General features: G+C 49.8%; 1 protein-coding gene across 1 annotated transcript in view; it reads left to right on the top strand.

Annotated features, from left to right (window-relative positions):
- Positions 1–2070: 2070 nt before the first annotated feature.
- Positions 2071–14268, top strand: part of TMEFF2 (transmembrane protein with EGF like and two follistatin like domains 2) — a 122623-nt gene continuing 110425 nt past the window's right edge. Inside the window, exons 1-4 of the mRNA XM_014259058.2 lie at positions 2071–2328; positions 3719–3828; positions 9530–9659; positions 12413–12439. Of these exons, the coding sequence (XP_014114533.1) occupies positions 2148–2328; positions 3719–3828; positions 9530–9659; positions 12413–12439 (448 nt within the window). The 5' untranslated portion in view covers positions 2071–2147. The remainder of the gene's footprint in view (positions 2329–3718; positions 3829–9529; positions 9660–12412; positions 12440–14268) is intronic.

The raw sequence follows: 14268 nt of genomic DNA on the forward strand, positions 1-14268 counted from the left end.
TTGTGTGGATCTTAATCAGGACTGTAGAACATCTTGGAATGCGCAAATTGATACCCTTTAATTGTAGCAAAGGCTTCTGGAGTACAGGTGGGCAGAAGAGGTCAATACAGGTAGCAGCAGGTGGGCAGAGCAGAGAGCAGACACAGACGTATAGGGGCGGAAGGAGGCAGAAGAAAACCTGATTTAGAGCTTAGGGAGAAGCTAGACGGGAATTAACTGAGCGTGAAGCATTCCTTGGCTCCGGCATACCCTGCCCCTATGTGAAAGGATAACAAGCACTCGTAGTGGTGTAAGGATTTGTGTGGACTCTGAGCTTAGGGGTCGAAAAGAAGGTCATACTTTCGGAGCAGTAAACTTCCAGCAGGGTCTCCTCGCACACATTCGGGCGTCTCCAGGCCCAGAGGGAACCGTACCCTACTCCTGCCTGCGGCTCCCACTCTCGTGGCTCGCCTGTGCGGTGCCGGAGCACTCGGGGATGCCGAGCTGCCCCCATGGGCGGAGGAGGGGGCGGAGGAGGGGCAGGGCCAGCCAGCCCAGCCCAGCCCAGCCCGCCTGCCGAACACCTGGCATCCGCACGGAGCCTCGGTCCTGCCCCGGTCCTGCTGCACCGGCGGCTCCCACCGGCACGGGCGGCCGCGGGGTCCAGCGCCCGTGTTTAGAAAGCGCTTCCCTGCTGCCATCTGCAGAAATCGATCCCATCGCTTTTTGTTATTCTCCAATCTAACGCGTCCTTGTCTCCCGAGCCGCCGGCAGCACGGCGGCGCGTTAAGCGCCGCTCGGGGCCCAGGGGCTCCGCTTTACCTGGCGGCTCTGGCGCTTCGCTCCGCCCGGGCACCGAGCGGCGGCGGGCCCGGAGATGCGCCGAGGAGGGGGAGAAGTTGGGCCGCCCCGAGCCCTGCGGCTCCCAGCCCCGGCCGCGGAGGGAGGGTGAGGGGGACACAGCCGCTGTGCTCCCCCCGACCGTCCTGGCAAGCGCCTGCTAAAACTGAAGCCCCAGATAGGAGGAGGGAGGAGGATCCGCGGCGCAGGGCGCAGCGGAGGAGGCGGCTCCCGTAGCCCCGCGGCACATCGCCGGCTGGAGGCTGCGGGATGCTGCTCCGGGGCTGCGCTCCGCCAGCGAGCCTTAGGTGTGGGGGGCAGAGCCCGCCGTGCCGGAGTGATGGTGCATTTTCCTCCGGCTCCGTCGCGGGGATGGTGGGATGGTGCCGCAGCCCGAGACCTTGGCCGCTGCCTGCCGAGGCTGGGCAAGATCTTCCCTCCCTCTCTTCTCCCTGCTTTCCCCGCACTGCTCGTTTCTTCCCCTCGTCACCTCTCCGGCCCTGTGCCCGCTCCAGACCCTAGCGTCGTGACGGGGTTTTATTTTCCGAACGTCGCAGCCGCGCGTGATTAAACACCGGCACCGGGGTGCGCGGCTGCCAACTTCAGCGGCGCCCGGGCGTGTGCGGTCCGTGTGCGCGGAGGGTGTCACGGATGTCCCTGCCCGCGGGCGCGCTTGCCACCTGCGGCTCGGTGCCGGCCGGAGCCGTGCGCGCACATGTCGGGGCGCGGAGAGGCGCGGCGCTGCCCGGCCCGCGCCCCGTCGGGGCCGGTGCATCCCCGCACCGGCGGGACGGCGTCCCCGGGCGCAGGGGTGCGGAGCGCAGCCCGCGGCCCCGCTCTCCCCGCAGCGCTGCCGCCCGGCCCGGCCCGGCCCGGCCCTGCCCCGGGCGCTGCCGCGGGGCGCAGCGGCTCCGCCGGCCCCGCCCGCCGGGCCCCGCATGCCGCTCGGCCAATGGGGGCGGCGCGGCGGCGCACGTGACGCGGCGGGCCGGGACCTGCTGCTTCCCCCGCGCAGAGGGATGCGGGCGGCAGAGCGGGGCAGGCGGCGGCGGCGGCGGCTGCGCGGCGGCGGCCCCTCCGCGCCCTCCCCCCGCTCCCCGCCGCCCGGCCCCTATGGCAGCCGCTCCCCGCCCCGCCGCCGCCCGCACCCCCCCGCCGCCCCGCCGGGCTCCGCCGCTCGCCCCCGCGTAGCGCCCCGCCGCCCCCCCCTGGCCCCCTGCCGCCGCCGGCCGGGGCCCCGGGATGCCCAGCGGCCCCGCCGCCCGTCCCTGCCGCCCGCCGCGCCGCCCGGGGGGCACGCCGCCGCCGGAGAGTTGAGTTAGGAAGTCATGGTGCCCTGGGAGCCCTCCCCGCCCCGGCAGTGCGGCGGCGGCGGCTGGACGCTCTGCGACTGCTGCTGCTGGCTGCTGCTGCCCGCCGTGCTGCTCGTCCTCGCCCGCCCCGACAAGCTGGCGGCCTTCCCTACCTCCTTAAGCGACTGCCAGACGCCCACCGGCTGGAACTGCTCCGGTAAGCACCGGAGCACCCCGCGCCCGATCCCGCCGAGCAGCCCGGCAGCCCCGCCGTGCCTCGCCGGGCGCTCGGAGTTACGCGGACGAGCCCGGTGCGTGCAACTTCAGCGGCTGGTGCCGCGTCCCGCTGAATGCACGGGAAGAGCGAAGGCTGAAAGTCCCGGGCGTCGGGGCTCGCCGCCGTTCCCGGTGCGACCGCAGCCCCCGGGGCTGCTCCGCACTCGGCGGCGCCGGGAGCGGCGGCCGCGCCCTCCGCCGGTGCGGGCGGCTCCCCGGGCGGAGAGGGAGCCCCGGCCCCGCCGGAGCGCGGCTCTGCGTGCTCTGCCATGGGGCACTCGGCGTGCGGCTGCGGGGAGACGGGGCCGCGAGTGCGCATCCTTGCGGGCGGCTCTTCCCGTGCGCGCCCAACGGAGAGCGGATCGGGGTATCGGCGTCGCGACACCGGCAACCCGCTGCCTGCTCCTTAAAATCGGGCTGACCTTTGTAACGCGTTTCCTATGTAGGTCAGCAGCCGGTCCTTCTCCGATACGTAAAATAATTCGGAAATTAGACTGTAGGAGCCTTCTAAAGGGAAGAGCGTTTTTTGGGGTACTGCGTGCATCGCACATGACGTGTTAGATCGGGGGGAATTTGCGCTGTGAGCCCTTCGTTTTGGACATGTAGTGATACGGTTAAGAGCACTCGGACGTTTTTTAAAAAAAACAGTGGATTCAGATCTTAATGGGTTCGGAGTCTGATATAGCTGTTTTGTTTAGTGTCTTGCCACTCGCTGTTGGAGTGGGAAGTCAGATAGCGAAATCTGAAATTCGTGCTTGTATTCGTGAACTGAATCTTCAGTCAGATCTGTTGGTTTTTCCTGGAGAATATGAAGGCAAAGAGCTCGGTTCACTCAGCAGCTCGTGGGGAACCTGGCACTTCTCCTGTTAACTTAGCGGTCATCAATCTTCATTGGGATCAGGCAGACCATCACAGAAAATACACAGCCTGTTTGTCTTTATTATTGGGGGCTTTGTTGTGTCATGGACTGGAGAAATTCCAATTTGGACTTTGGTCCAACAGATTTGTGATCGGATGGGGATAAGTCGATGGCATTTCCAACCCAGAGCCATGAAATAGCATAATTACCGGGTGGCTTTTGAGGAAAACGAGTGCATGAAATAAAACGAAAAGTGCATGAGGTAGTGGGGAATAAGAACTGAGAGAAACACCAAGGGAGAAACAAGAGGAAAAGTGAAAAGCTGAGGACAGGGAAGGGCAAAAGGAAATCTGGACTTTATCAATTTCATCAACAAGGTTATCTTGCTGTGTGCATTAAAATGCAATCATCCTGTATAGTTCCTCTTGCTAGACCAAAGCTGACTTTTTTTTTTCCTCTCTTTGCATTTGAGGTTACGATGACAGAGAAAATGATCTGTTTCTCTGCGACACCAATACCTGTAAATTTGATGGGGAGTGTTTAAGGATTGGAGACAGTGTGACTTGTGTCTGTCAGTTCAAGGTAAGAAGATTGATATTTCGTTCTCTAATTCACTAATGAGAATACAAATCAAGGATCTCCCTTTATAACCTATCACTTGGCAATTCATTTCTCTATGTGCAGAGAAGTTAGAGGGAAAACCTGGCAGTGTGTATAAAAGCTGGCAGGAGAACCAACTGGTGTCAAGAAGACATAAGTTTCTCTGGGAAAATGCAGATGCTGTGGCTTTAAATGTCCCTTCGGGTCTGCAGCTCCAGGTTACTCATTTCTGATTTTTCATCCCTGCCCTTTTAACGAGGATTTAGAGTCCTTTCTAAATTCATTCCTGATACAGATCAGGGCTTATTGTATTCGGAGTTCTGATCTAGTTAAAGAAATGGATCTGTAATGTGCTTATGCAATATTTTCAGGAAGGGCTGCATAGTGACAATGCTTCTGCCTGTTTATCTGCTCAGCTGATCAGATTAAGGAGCAATCCCTCTGTTCCAAAATGATGAACTTCCTTTAGGTTTCATATAGTTTTAGGAGAGCTATTACTGAGTAGTAAGGGGTTTTCCTTCTATTTCTTCTCTCTTCCTCTCTCAGCTACGTCTAAACCTCAGCTCTTCTCAAAGTCAGATGATTTCATTATGAAGGATTTCATTTAATGTTTTAGCTAACTCGCAAAACAGCTGTTCTTTAAATAATGACCTGAATAGAAACCACACAAATTAAAGGAGTTTAAAGCATGTACCAGCACAGGGTTGTATGCGTGTTTATGCCCCAATGTTTTTCTGCATTTTCATGTGGATTGGTGAAGTTGTGAAACTTACAATGCTGATTTGAGTGTTTACAGTTGAGAAGGCCAGACAGTGCACCGCTCAAGATTGTGCACATCTGTAATGACTCTTAATATTGAGTTTTGATAGACCATTCACGTTAAAGCATTGCAAGTATTGTTTATATTTCTAGAGCCAAAAGTGCCTTCGGAGTCAAAACCCAAGTGATAAGTTTCTTCATTTTAAACGAAGAAGGAATTTTCTCTAATGAGAGCAAGACAATAGTTCTTAAACGCTTGTGTTTCCCATGTTGGAGGGGAATTCGTATTGACCATGGGAGTCTTCTGTTCCATTTGGAGTTTGCATGCAATCAAAAATTCAGAGTGAGAATGCTGTTTTGAGCATTTACCTTGGCTCAGCATATGCAGTGATACGAGGGTTATGGTCCTGTTTCTCTTTCTAAGAAACATCTGTAAGACAGTGAAATGCCTGTGGCTTGTCCCATTGCCTGGTGGCAAGCCAGGGCAGATGTCGTGCCATGAGCCTTGGGAACTGAGAGCAGCCACTGAGAGTGTTTGGGTCTTGTCTTTGGTCCCTGTTTGGTGTTGCCATTTGGCATAAAGCAGTGAACTTGTAGCCTGGAGGGTGCAAATCCAGATGTTGCTATTGGCAGGGCAGAAGGCGGGAGCACTGTTTTCCCAAGGTGGGGTGCTGATGCCTGGTGATTTGGGGTAAATGAAGCTAGGTAAACCTCTCCAGGCTGTGTGGTCCCCTCTTCCAGAGGTGAACACTGTAAGTACACTGAGTTTAGCAGTTCTGTAGGGGGCAGTTCAAATAGATTCAAGGAAATCAGGTAATTGGTATATGAGTATGTAAATAAGATTAAAAGAACGAGTTGGGTGATTGTGGGCCCAATCACTAAGAAATGGGTCAAAATCAACAGCAGTCTTTGGTTTCAGTGGCCTTTGGATCAGGCCCTCAGAGCTCTTTGTCTTGCTGTGAGCCCTCAGTGGAGCCACAGGGCTGACTGTGACCTTGGAGGGCAAATTACCTGTGGCTGATGCCGTGCCAGCGCTGCCAAGGGCGCTGTGGTGCCGGGGGCTTCTGTAGTCAGACGTGAGCGCTTTGATACAGGCAGAGCTTGGGGGGATGTTAGCTTCTCTTGTAACATCAGTGGGCAGTGTGACAAGCCAAAAAGATATGCCACTGGAGTAGAAAATTAATTTCTAGTGTGGTGTCTGAGGCTGGCTATGTGAGGCAGAGCTGGCCAGGTGTAATTTATGTCATGAGTAAAAGGGACCCCCATCAGAATTCAGGGCTCCCATTTCAGTGACAGCTCTTTGTGGTGATACTGAGCAAATCAATAGCAGACTCCTCATCACTGTAACAGTGTTTTATGTCTTCTTCAGAAATTTGAGAGACTAGACAAGGACAGAGAGCTCATTTTGCCTCCGTCCTGATGAAGAGTTCTGGGCTGACCAGCCTGTGTCTTGAGGGGCTGGGAACATGAAAGTGGAGAGCAGGACTTCCGCAGTCTTTGTTTGGGTTTGTTCAAACCAGAATTACAGATGCTCATGTCTGCCCAAGTGGAGTTAAAATTAATTTGTCTTTATTTGAAAGGTTGAATATGATCAAACTGCTTTGGAAATACCCAAGTTCCAAACCCTGGAGGGCCAGCGGGCATGGGCTAAGAAAAAGGCTCACATTATCTGGTTCTTTAGCCACAGTCTACTGTGACACTTCTCAGTGAGACATGTATTTTATTGAAAAACACCATGTCCCACTCTGATCAGGAGATGCAGACCCATCCCCTGTACAGGACGAGCCCAGACTTTGGTGCTGGCAGGGAGGGGAGGCACTGGGGCAGTGCTGGCTCCAGCAGGAAGGCTGAGCATGTGGAAAACCACCAGCCCTTCCTTCCATTAGAGTCAGTGGGTCCAACAGAAGGTGGAGAGCAGGCTTGTGGTTGGAGACATGGCTTGCTGGGGTCTGTACCTGTTTGCCCAAAGCCATAGGTCTGGCAACTGGGCTCTTCCCTCTTACGTTTCATGAACATATCAAAATAATATACCGGGCATTTCCTTCAGTGTCTTTCCTCTTGAGTCACCAAGCCTGTGGACAGTCACTGTTTTTTATGGGAGGAAGGAACCTTGTTTTCATGCATGTCGAGTCTTCCACATGCTTCAGTGTTTGTGGAGCTGCAGCATCACCTGTCCAACTCCCAGCTTTGTTATATTTCTGGAATATATTCTTGTGCTACTTGGTTCAAGATGTGGGTGGCATTTTGGGAGTAGATAATCCATGAAAGTAGGAGGAGGTCAAGCTTTTAACAGTGTTACCAGGAGGAGGAGTTACACAGGTTGCCGTTATCTTTAGGCAACAAAGCGCCTGTTTTCAGTGCTCAGCACTGATCCAAAGGCTCAGTGGTTTGTCACCAGAGGCAAAATTGGTTTGCCCCTGGCTGTGAGAGGGGGCACTCAAGGTACTGAGGAAGGCAGCCTTTGACAGACACTTGATGGAATTGCATGAGTCCCTTTCCCTGCTCTAAAGCTGTATTTTAAAAACTGGCATGTATAAGAGAGAAGTGGACACTGTGGCACTGTGCTGTGTCTTTCTTGGGAGTGAACAATCATTCTTACATCTAGGGCCTGGTCTGTTGAGCCCTAAACCAATGACAAAAACATGTCACTAGACTGACAGAACTGACATTCAACACCTGTTGTTCTCCAGCACTAGCAGGAAGTATTTTGTGCTTGTGATGAGCTGTGAGCATGGGGTTCAGCATGGGCAAACACAAGAGTCTAGCTCTAGCGGGTTAAGAACCACCTGGTGACTAATATCACAACCCTCTCATCGGTGGTCTTCTTTCCTGGGTAACTTCCACTACATTTCCAGCTCAAAGCCAAGGCAGGATCCATATGGAAGATATCCTTTCCTTTGCTCCTTGTGGCTCCTGCCTTTTCCATCTGGGTCCTGGTTTTTCAAAGATGCCGGTGGGAAGAGTGGACTAAGACTTCCTGGGATCCTGGTATCTCTCAAATGCATTTTAAAATTGGCAAGCTTTATAAGAAGTTCCAGCCTTGCTTATAGCACTCCTTCCTGTGGTTTGGGATTTCACCATTTGTGTGGGGCTGTCTGGCCTTTCAGATCTGCAGCTGAGTCTGTGTCGAAGATCATCCCTTGCTCTGGGCGAAATCAGCACAGGAGCCGCCTTTGTGTTTCTCAGGCAGAGAAGTTGCCACTGTGGTTCTTGGGCAAAGAATCCAACCTTGTTTCTACATGTAACAAAGCCTGCTGAGATACTCCAGGCCAAATTCCTCACAAATCCTTGGGTGACAAGCAGATATTACACCTAAAGCAAGCATGATTTGATGCTTCATGCTTTAAAAAACACGCACGATTGTGTTAATTGTCCTGGTTATGTATTCCAGATCAGCCTCCAGCAATTGCTGTTGAGCTTCTGGATGAAGTTGGCATTTTATGCTTGAAACATTGCTCAGATTTTGAACATAATGGTGAAAATAGCCTAGAAACATTTTTAATCAACAGTTTAAAATCTCTGCATGGAGGAACCCTCTGTGAGGAGCAAAAGGAGAGGATTTCTAGTGTTGTGGCTGCTGTTTTTCTTCCTTGTTCTGAGGGAAGAGGGTGCTGGGGGTGGGCAACATCTTGGGAAGATTGAAGAGAATACAATGCAAAAAGAAAATGTCATTTGTTTTGGCCCAATCAAAATGTCACTCTGACCAACTATGAATAATTTCTTGGCAGCTGCTCTGTGTGGAGGCCTGCAATTAATGCAATCTATGCAATTGTTTGTGTTAATCACTTCTGTAGTCATTCAGTTTAAAGCATTTTTGATGTTAATATCCCTGATATTTCAGTTCTGCGTTTTACATTGTGCCCAACGAACACACCTCAGATTCATTGTGAAATAATACAGCTAAATAGGATGTATGATTTCTTCTAAATTTTTACTTGGGTTTAGGCAGAGGTGAGCGTTTGTAAATAATAATTGTGATCATTCCATTTGTTCTAATTAAACAATGAGGCATTCCAGGAGTAGGGTAATCACGAGATAATCATATCCCTGGTATAATTGCCATGTACAGGGCACATCCAAGTATTTCTAAGCCTCCAAGCACGATTATCTTGTGATAACTGCACCCGGTAGGTTGCCCAATTTTCAGTATAAAATGAAGTTATTCTTTTTTTAAATGAACAAGAAGGGGCAAAACTGTCTTCCAGTGGTAGAGGAGCTCAGCAGGAGTTTGAACCAAAGCAGGGGTGCATGGTGTGAGAAACTTCCGCACTGGCTGAGTTCGCTGCAGTGCTGCCACTCCTGCCCACTGGCCACCGTGGGGAGAGCTCGGACCTTTGTGGAGTATCCCAGCTGCAGCCTGCAGAATGGAACAGGAAAGGGAACAGAACTGTCTGTGCAGAAAGAGGGATGGGCTTTGATCGTTGGTGTCTCAGAAATAATTTCCCTCTGTCCAGTCAGTACTTGAGCAGAGCACACCTGTGTGTGTGCAGAGCTCCGTGGCACTGCGGGTGTGCAGGAGGAGGGAAGAGAGAGCAGCCTGTTCATTACTGTTTGTCTGGAGCCATCCAATGGAAACACAGGAGCTGCTCTTGCAGATGTGAGGAGTCATTTGCCTTGCCCGTATTCCTTCCCTGGGAATGCTGCTTGCTCCTGCTGGCAGTGAGAGACCTCTTGGGGGCACTTAATGAACCCTTTGCCCGTTCAGATTACCTTTCCCTAATCTCTTCCGATCTGATTTTTCTTTTTAAAAATACCCCTCCCTCTCCCTTGGCAGCTGTAGGGGTGGGAGAGGATTGTGTCTGTCTGTTGTTTCCCCAGGGTTTGAGTGCTGGCAGGGAGCAGGGTGTGTGTGTGGGGGCACCCAGATGGGTGCTGTGCCCGCTGCCCGTGTGACTAACGCTGCCGCTCTGTCCCTTCCCACCAGTGCAACAATGACTACGTGCCCGTGTGTGGCTCCAATGGTGACACCTACCAGAACGAGTGCTACTTGAAACAGGCTGCCTGCAAGCAGCAGAGTGAAATCCTGCTGGTGTCTGAGGGATCGTGTGCCACTGGTACGTATAACTCGCTCCACGCCCCCCAGGAAAGCAGCCCATGGATGGCAAAAACCATTGGAATTCTTGCTTTGAATTCATTACTGGTTCATTCTTTGCAGTTTGGGGCATGAGAAGTCGTTGCCATCCTTCCAGTTTATTTACTATAGGCTCACGGTACCCCTGGCACTGTTTGGAAGAGTTCAGCTCAGAAGTAAATTTATTTTTTAATTTGTATCTTGTGCCCCTGATCATCCTGTGCCCTGCCTACACTTCTGAGCTGTTATGACAAGTGAACTGGTAGCAGATTAAGTGAGCAGATGTCTGATAAATGGGCATCTGGATTACCACAAACCTCTCCATAATCTGGAGAGAGAGAACTGGAGCATTATTGCCTGCAATCCAGTTTCTTAGGTTTTTCCTTATCCTTGTAGGGCCACATCCCCAGCTGGTATGATTCAACAGACCACTGCTTGTAATGACTCCTGCCAATTCATACCAGCTGAAGATTTAGTCCAAAGCACACATAATGAACAGGTCTGTGCCACAGGTGTTTTGTTCTGGACTTGTGAAAACTGACTGGCGTGTGAGACAGCTTTGCTCAACTCTGAGCCTCATGAGCTGTTTATGTCTCAGCTTGTATGAAAACAGCTAGAAAGGTGAATGAGCAAAATCTGTCAGGAAAACAGAGTTGCTTATGTGCAGGAGTTCTTGATGTTTTTCTTTCGTGCTCGGTATCTGTTAGAGGTGGGCAGTGAAGTTAACTTGAAAAGAGCGGGAGTAAGCCTTTGTTCTTGAGAGAGTTCTTTAAACTCAAAGCAGAATTTTTTCTTGGCTGAGGATGGAGGAGTCAATAAAAAGTACATTAGACAAACTTTTTTTCAGTGCTGTAATTTCATGTTTCATACACCTGAGAGAAAATAAACTCCTTTCTCTGGAAATGTTGTTCTTCTCTGAAGCTGTTACCTGACAATTTCCAAGCAGAAAAAACCATATGCTGCAATTTTTTTGTCCATAAATTGGTATTAAATGGAGTTTGGGCTGACAAAACCTACTGTGGTGTAGGATTTGTTCAACTTAGTAAATTCTCCCAGCACAGCAACTGGTCTTTTTTGGTTCAAACTTTTTGATTAAAGGGATAATTCCAACTCATTGCTACAACTTCTCTGAAACTTGCATGCCTGCTGGCAATGATTGTGTTGGCAGTGTTGTCTTGAAATACATTGTGGATTTCAGAAACAGAGAAGAGAAAAAAAAAATATTTTTTCCTCAAGTCTCGCTCAAGGTCTGTTGTATCTTCCTTCTCCCAAGGAGGAGCTCAATGGAGAAGGGAGCAGGCATTTTCCTTAGGTTTTGCCTATGGGATGGGGCAGAGACAGAGGGTGCTCAAGAGCCCCCAGCAGAGACCTGGGCTCCTGGGGGAGGTGTCAGTGAGCAGCCCTGCCTGGCAGGGGTCTGGGCCCTGGAGGGTAGGGCAGGAGGAGAAACATGAGGTCCTTTTCCTGCAGGCAGGGTGGCAGCTCCCTGTGGCAGGCAGGTGAGAGCAGGCATTCCTTTCTCCCTCTGTGCTGGGGAGATCTGGCATGCCTGGAAAAGCAGCGCTTCCCAAAGCCACGGGGGCACTGCAGTGCAGACACCCTTCTTGCCTCTGTCCTCAGTAGCTCCTGTGGGAAAGAGCATCAGGACAAAAGATGAGATTTGGACAAAATTCAGGACATGTTTACTGGGAAAACACTGTTATTTCTGCTCCCCTCTTCAGCCACCTTTTGCATCTGGCCTTAGCAGCCTTGCTGCCTAAATCTGCCATTTGAAGCAATTCTTGCAGCCGATTATTTAGCAAAGATTTTCCTTTTCTTTCTTAATTTTGAGCAGTGATGGCATGTGCAAGTACAGATCCACCAGACCTCACTGTCAGTAAATGAGATCTAACCGTTCACAGGGTACTTTGATCCCAAAGCAGCTTTTCCAAACTCTTTCTATTAATCTTGGTGCTGATAGATGCATAACTCTTCCACTAAGGGGGAGGATAGGATGGCAGCCTCCCTCCCTTCCCTGCAGAAGAAACTCCTCTTAGGCATTATTTTTGATAACCCTACATGTGTGCATTTCCTTGCTTTGCCTTGCTTAGAAAGTTTCTTCCTGAAGCTCTTGGCAATTTTTTGATGTTGCACTTTCTAAATTTGTGACTCTCATCATTCCAGCCAACAAAATGTCGAGCAGAGGAGAAAGCAAGCGCTCAGTTTTGAAACGCAGCAACAACCTTTAGAAAAATGGCATTTTAATAATTTACCTGAAAACTTTGAATAATAGTAATTTAATGGTTTATTCCAGCTAGTTATAATTTCATGAGATGTCCTGTTTTCCAAAGACAATGATACAAATTTACAGTTGCTCTCTCCTCAAACAAATGGGTTTTAAAATTTCTCCTTGATGAGGATTTAGTAGTGACCAAGTGGAGTAACTTTGTAGTACTGTTGAGAACAAAGATTTATCAGTCTAAGTACAACAAAACAGGGTAGAGGCTTCTAAGGACATTGCAGCATTCTGTGGCTTACATGATTTTCATCTGATAGAGAGACTTTAAAGAAAAAAAAAATGGAGACACAAGAAAGATGGCTTGAGTGAATTACATTCAGATTAGATCTCTATAATTTACCCAGGGATGCCATCAAACGTGAGGTACACTGTAGTACACTTCACTGAAGCCTTGCTTTGCATGCTCACAGCACATCCTGGAGCACATGAATGTAAATTTCTTTCTGTTCTTTTCTCAGACGCCGGCTCAGGATCTGGGGACGGAGGTAAGAGCCCTCTTTTAATATCTCTGTTCTTGTGTGTACACACATTGTCTTCCACAATTTGGGATTGTAAGTGGATCTGCTTTGCAATTTAGTTGTTGCACTACATATTGTCTTTTGTTCAGCTCTGTCTTTGAAAAAAAGTGGTATTTTGCATTTCAGTCAAGCTGGAACCTAATCATGACATGCTGTTTTCTAGGGAAATTCAGAAAGCTGTGTTACTTCTAATAGGACTCGGAATTATTCATAGGTTGTGCTAGGAGCTCTATCTCCATCTACTGTTACAGTTGCACTCATTTGTTTTATGCTTAGGGTAATATTTCTTTTGTTTTTAAAACATGAGCCAAACCCTTGGCTCCTCCTCACTGGAGGATTCAAGCCAAATATTTTGTGGTAGCAGAGTGTATTCTTTCAAAGATATGAAGAAATGTCACAGGGAAAGAACAATGTGTTTTTATAAGGAGAGCAACAACAAAACTGAATGTGGAAATAGCCTGAGCCCTTTGTGGCGTACAGGGGATACTGTAAAATGTAGGCAAACTAGCATTTAAGTAGGGGATTTATTTTGTTGTTTGGTTTTGTTTTGTTTTTTATTTCTTGGTGCAGTCATAATGGATTTGCTTGTCTGACATCAGTCTTCCTTGGGACTCTAAGAGTTTGGTCTGGCTAGTGCCCTGCCTTGGAGTAGGGAGTGTGACTTTTGGGGCTGGTAGGTCAGGCTTCTCTGGGAGGGCCAGGGCTAGTCTGGGTAGCTGGGGAAGGTTGTCCTGGACAGTCTCCCTCCTTTCTCCCCCAGCTCCCTGAGTAAGCTCCAGGAGCCCCATGGCAGGGGAAGGGCAATGCCAGCATCAGGCTGGGAGGCTGCTGGGGCAGCCCCCAGGAGCTGAGGCAGATTTTGGCGTGACACAGACAGCAGGGCTGGGCTCTGACCTGGTTTTATGGCTGCTCCTGGTTGGATTGGGGTTTTTCAAATGCAGTCACGTTACTTGGCAAGGTATCCCCGTGTGCTTGTTTAATATTGGTAACCAGGATATCAGCGAGCACAGTGTGTGTGCAAGGAATTATTTTTACTTGTGAAGTGGTCAACAACATGAGCATGAGGCACTTCAAGGGGTCTGATTTTCTGACATCAGACTCAGGCTGCTTTCTGGAACTCAGGACACTTCAAGATGCTTCAAATCTGGCTCCCTAAAAACTGCAACATAAAATATTGCTAGTTTTTTCCAGCTATTCCTATTTTACTCTAACATTCTTTTAGATTGTCTTTTTAAACTGTTACACTAGAAAAATGCCTTGTTCAGTGCTTATCAGAAATCTGCAATTTGATTTTTTTCAGTTGGGTTTTTGCACCTGTGGTCAATAAATTGGTTTTCAAATGAAGTTGTACAAAATTCATCATGCATGTACCAAGGAAGACAGATAAGGTTTTCAGTTTGTTTTGTGAGGAGGTGGGCAAAAAACACTTGGCCACTTTCTGAAAGTCATGAATTCCATTCTCAGAAAGCATAGGAGTTTAAAAGCATGGTTTCCAAACAGTTTCATTTTAGAAGCTCAGGTTGATGGAAGATGAGCAGGGCCTTGGGGCTGACTGTGCAGGTAGTATGGAAGCAGATTTGTGAAGGAGACAGAACCAAGTTGGTACATGTGTTTAAAGGTCTACAAAGCTGCCTTGTATTATTCAAGATTTAGTAGGCAGCTATGGCTGTTCTTAAAGTACAAAAGTATATTTATGTGCCCTAAGAAGCTAAAGAAGCTAAATCCAGGCAAGTAAATATTGTCACTACATCACTATTTACTAGACATGGTCTTGTTGTAAAAGCTGTAATAAATTT

This window comes from Pseudopodoces humilis, chromosome 8, assembly GCF_049639895.1.
Source record: "Pseudopodoces humilis isolate 2021_Gansu_Grassland_sample_001 chromosome 8, ASM4963989v1, whole genome shotgun sequence".
Lineage (NCBI taxonomy): Eukaryota > Metazoa > Chordata > Aves > Passeriformes > Paridae > Pseudopodoces > Pseudopodoces humilis.